This window comes from Condylostylus longicornis, unplaced genomic scaffold, assembly GCF_029603195.1.
Source record: "Condylostylus longicornis isolate FDR11 unplaced genomic scaffold, ASM2960319v2 ptg000130l, whole genome shotgun sequence".
NCBI lineage: Eukaryota > Metazoa > Arthropoda > Insecta > Diptera > Dolichopodidae > Condylostylus > Condylostylus longicornis.
Genome location: NW_026578098.1, coordinates 1,969,474 through 1,974,765, shown reverse-complemented (window position 1 = coordinate 1,974,765; position 5,292 = coordinate 1,969,474). Strand labels below are relative to the sequence as shown.

At 38.1% G+C, this 5,292-nt stretch overlaps 1 protein-coding gene across 1 annotated transcript; it reads right to left on the bottom strand.

Moving 5' to 3' along the window:
- LOC129614944 (uncharacterized) lies at positions 1–4,245 on the bottom strand. The gene is made up of 5 exons (XM_055529927.1): positions 4,106–4,245; positions 3,485–3,863; positions 2,614–3,230; positions 623–2,570; positions 1–558 (listed from the first exon to the last, which is right to left on the bottom strand). The coding sequence occupies exons 1-5, from the start codon at positions 4,243–4,245 to the stop codon at positions 1–3; spliced, it is 3,642 nt and encodes a 1,213-aa protein (XP_055385902.1).
- Between the last annotated feature and the right edge of the window lie 1,047 nt (positions 4,246–5,292).

Genomic DNA, 5,292 nt, shown 5'->3' with positions numbered 1-5,292 from the left:
TTAATCGGTCTCGATTGATTGTGTTTCGGTTTCATCATAATTTTCCATCGTATCTACTAGTAGTAAGCATATATTTGCAATCGAGCGCTTCAACATATTATCCTTCATTTTTAACGTAACAACTCGAACAAGTCCATCAGGACCAGGATGAATCTCTGTTATTCGACCCATCAACCATCTGCTTGGTGGCAACTTCTCGTCCCTGAGTAAAACCAAATCAGAAATTTTCATGTTGTCAGTTCTTTTAGTCCATTTTGGACGCTGCTGCAATCGGTATAGGTATTCTTTATTCCAACGTGTCCAATAGGTTTGATGTAATTTTTGTAATAGTTGCCATCTGTTTAATCTATTTTCATTTAAATCCAGCAATGAAGGTTCAGGTGGTGTAATAATTACATCACCAGTCAGGAAATGCCCAGGTGTTAGGGCCGTGCAATCGTCTGGATTTCTGCTAATTTCACAAAGAGGTCTAGAGTTTAGGCAAGCCTCAATCTGAATCAGGACCGTTGAAAACTCCTCATATGTCAACTTCGCATTTCCGAGTATCTTTTTAAGATGCTGCTTTGTAGAGTTGTCGAATTTGATCCCGTGCACCAATGATCCAAAACTTTCTATTTATTACGTTGAGCATAAGTTGAGCACCACCATGTAAAGTTTCGCGATGAATTTTTTCTAAAAGCAGTCGCACAAAATGGCTTCTATCGGGCAATATAATCGGAAATTTCTCATCGTAATTCAAATCTGCGTGTCGCAATCTGCTACCCATTCTCAATATTCCATTTTGATCCAGAAAAGGATTAAGCCTCGTTAAACGACTGTTTGCATGAATAAGTTTCTTTTTCCGCAATTGTGTCACTTCTTGTAAAAAATGTTTATGTTGAATATATATGAATGTATTGCAACTTAGACTCCTTTTGGTTACTTTGGCGATGAATCTTTTGATGTAACTCGTCACATTGATGAGTTTCGTAAATGATGAATATCGCGTTTCCAATTCGTGAATCTCGTTGCATTCTTTATCATTTATGATCGTGTTGTGACATAGAGTTGATTTCCGTACCTCGCTGTCTGTATCTTGGAGTAGTATTTTAATTGGCCAGTGTGACTCTGATTTCTGTAACCATTTTGGGCCGTTCCACCACATTTTGAAGTTTATAAGATCTGGTGGATGCATTCCCCGTGAAGCACAATCTGCTGGGTTTTCCTTTGAGGGTACATGACGCCATATGTTTTTGCCTAGTGTGTGATGTATATCAGCGGTCCGATATGCTACAAACGTTGTCCATTTGCTCGGGTGAGCCCCCAACCAAGCCAACACAATCTCTGAATCTGTCCAAGCTTGCACCTTCGATATATTTTGAATTTTCAATACTCGCTGGACATATTTCATAAGTTTCGCCAATAATGCTGCGCCGCTCAACTCTAGTCTTATCAAAGATATTGTTTTTATCGGAGCCACCTTTGATTTTGCAGTTAACATACAAGTATTTCGGCCTCCCTTTTCGTCTATGACAACCAGGTAGACCACCGCAGCATACGCCTTTATCGAGGCATCACAAAATCCATGTAGTTCTATTTTATTTGCCGATGTTGAATAGTAGAACCACCTGTTTATACGTAGTGCTTCCAGATGAACAAGAGTCTTCCTGTAAATCTGCCATTCATCGTGCAAGCTCCTTTCTACGTCATCATCCCAGCCTGAACCTAAAAGCCATAATTTTTGTATCATTATCTTAGCTATAATGATACAAGGTGCCAACCAGCCGAGAGGATCGAATAGTTTTGAAACCTCCGACAATATTGTTCGCTTTGTCCATTTCCGTGAATCATTTTCTAGTAGGGAAATTTTATACGAAAATTGGTCGTTTGCTGGATCCCATTGTATGCCTAATGTTTTGAATATTTCAGCTTCTTCAATTTTTAAAGGCCAATTGATTTCTCGATGTTCTTGTGGAAGGGCTTCTAATAGCTCAGCTGCGTTTGATGACCACTTGCGCAATGAGAGTCCGCCGGAAGCCATCATGTCCAATAATTGTTTTTGCATTTCCAATGCCTTTTCGATAGAATTCGCACCCGACAGCAGATAATCCACATAAAATGAATCCAACGTTATTCTTGATGCAATAGGATAGTTTATCTTTTCATCTATCGCCAACTGTTTTAATACTCGTGTTGCTAGAAACGGTGCTGATTTTGTACCAAATGTTACTGTAGTTAATTTGTAGTCCCGAATTGATTGACTCGGAGAAGCTCTCCAGACTAATCTTTGACAATCGGCATGTTGCGGTGCGATTCGGATTTGCCTATACATCTTCTCCAAATCTGCTGTAAATGCAATTTTATATTTTCGAAAACGTAATAGAAGAGTAGATAAATCATCTTGTATGACCGGGCCCTTTAATGTTTTGTCATTTAATGATGAACCATTTGAAGTAGGCCGTGATGCATCAAAAACCACTCGTAGTTTTGTAGTTGAGCTACTTTCCTTTATGACGCCGTGATGTTCGAGATGATTTGTTGTCGTTGATTTTTTAATTCCATTGAATTCACTTGCTCCATATGGTTCATCTCTAAATATTCAGCTATGCACTTGTTGCAGTTGTCTTTCAATACCTCATTTTTTGAAAATTGCTTCTCCATACCGAAAAGCCTGACAATCGCAATTTATCTTGAACTTCCGAGTGATATGGGACGCTCATCTGGTATAAAAGGTAACTTAACCTGATATAGCGTCCATCCTCAAGTCTACGAAATGTTTCAGAAAAATGACTTTCACACAATAATTCCTTCTCTGTAAATATTGTTTGTTCCGGTACTTCTTCTAACTCCCAGAACCTTCTGATACTATCATCTAAATCGGATTGGATGTGGAACTTCTCTATTGATGTCGTGTTGACACTTTGTTGATCGACATTGCCCGTTATGATCCATCCAAAAATAGTTTTTTGAGCAATTGGTGCACCAGGGGGACCCTTTCTTAGTCCCTCCAAAATAATTTGGCCAAAAATGTCTGCTCCGATGAGTACATCTATTTTTCCCACCGCGAAATAACTTGGATCAGCTAGGATCAATCCGTCTATGTGTGACCACTCCTTGGTTTGAATATTACGCTCTGGTAGCAAGTTGGTCAGTTTCTTGAGAACCAATGCCGAAGTTTCTTGAGCACCTGCTTGGAATCCCCTAGATCTCGTATGATGACATCCACTTTTGCTAATGATTAGCCGATGTTGCTTTCTGATACACCGTGTATATTTGTTATTGTCCTAGGATCGATTAAAGCTCTCGCCCTCTGATAGCGTCCCGTTGCTGGAGATACTATTTTAATGCACGCAGTGGCCAGTAGAACCTGTCGTGTGTGTGCATCCGATGTGCCGCTAGTGTGAACATGGCTGTTGCTGCCGGATACGAATGCTGGCGCCGATGTCGAAATTTCACCCGCCGTGGTTGGAGGTGACGGATCATGTGAGACGTAGTGCGCACATACTTGTGACGCGACTGCGGTCTGCTGCTGTCGCCGTGATAGGCCTCGATCCCCAATTTCTTCGTTGTCCCTATGCAATAGGGTATGATGTCGTTGATGACATTTAAAACAACTCTGTTGACTAGGGCAAGTGGTCATCATATGTCCAGAATTAAGACAGTTGATACACAATCCCCTACCTTTAACAGCTTCCAATCTTTTGTTTTGTCTTAATCCCAAAAATCTTTTGCATTGTTTCAACTTGTGTGGGCCCCGATAAATAAGGCAAAGTGGGTTACTATTCGCCGTTGCATCCGTAGCAGCATGCAAAGCGTAACTATTCTTGTACTTACTAGCTTCGTTTTGTATAGGTCTATAATGTGATGAAGATCGCTGATATAATCTCCAATGTGCGAAATCGAGTTTCAAGGAAACTTTTCAATTGTCGCCAAGTTGGTAATTGATTTTCCGCGCTGACGCTCTGTTCCCATAGCTGATGTGTCTCGGTTGGCAGCTTTTGCACGATGAGATAAACTATTATAGGATCCCAGCCCTCCACATCTATTTGTAGATTCTTTAATGCCTGTAAGCATTCTTAGTAGTGTCCAGTAATTTTTTAACTGCTGTAGCTGTCTCCTGATTTACAATACTCGCTTGTTGTCACAATTTCCCTCAACATGTTGAACATAATTATCTTCTGTGACTTGAAAGGCTCTCAACAAATGCTCTAGTTCACCGGAAAGGTGCAATTTGAGGTACTGTAATTTCTGAACCGCTGGAATCATCTCATTATTATGGACCAAAGATTTAAAAAGATCATAGAACGAAGGCCACTTCTGATAATCGCCGTCAAATTTTGCCAAGGTGATTTTTTGGCAAATTTATTGAAATATTGGGAACATCCACCTTTTGGCTTATACTTTGATTTGGGTCCATCTTTAGCTCCGGTGGTCTCTCTGGGAATTTGGTTTTCATTTCAGCTTCTATCATTTGATATTTATGTTGATAAAATGTTTTTATTTCGTTGAGAACGCTATTTTCCAAGTAAGGGTAATTGTCCGCTAATTGAAGCTTAATTAACTTGTCCATCCTATATACTTTCTATAAAAAATAAATAGCAGGTGTGTCACGAAAATATCCTTCTACGTCAATGTAGAAGGAACTAAATACAAAGTAAACGAATACGGGCAATAAAAAAAGAAACGCTTATTATTAATCAACCGCACAATTTTATTCAAGAATTCAGTTGATTTTTATTCTATACAAAGTTTTTATTTTGTAGAAAAGTGTTCCGCTTTTTTTTTTTACAACTTTACTGAAAAATAATCGATACCGTACAGTATTAAATTAATTTTAATTATATTACAATTCACTTATTCATACAAACACTTTCAATCAATTCATTGCACAATTCTTGCATTAAAGTTGTTAACTCATAAATTCGCTTTTTAAAAGTGGAATCCCCGCGCGAAAAACAACGCTTCTATTGTTCGAATTAATAATCTGAAAATATTGTTGAATGTTAGATTAGTAATATGTGCTATCATTAATGATAAAGTTATGTTCCTTTTATTATTTTTTTTGTAATTTGAATTATAATTAATACCGCGTTCAACACAAAATCGCGCAAGGCACTCTTAATGTTAAAATCTTTTTTCTTATTTTTTGTCCAAATAATCTGTTGCCTCAAAAATATAAATAACTATATTCCATCCATCCAAAAAAAAAACAATGTCCACAAATCAATTATAATAGACACCACACAAGCAATCCAACTTTATTAAGAATGGTTGAACAAACATATAATAAAATCGTCAACCAAAATCTCAACA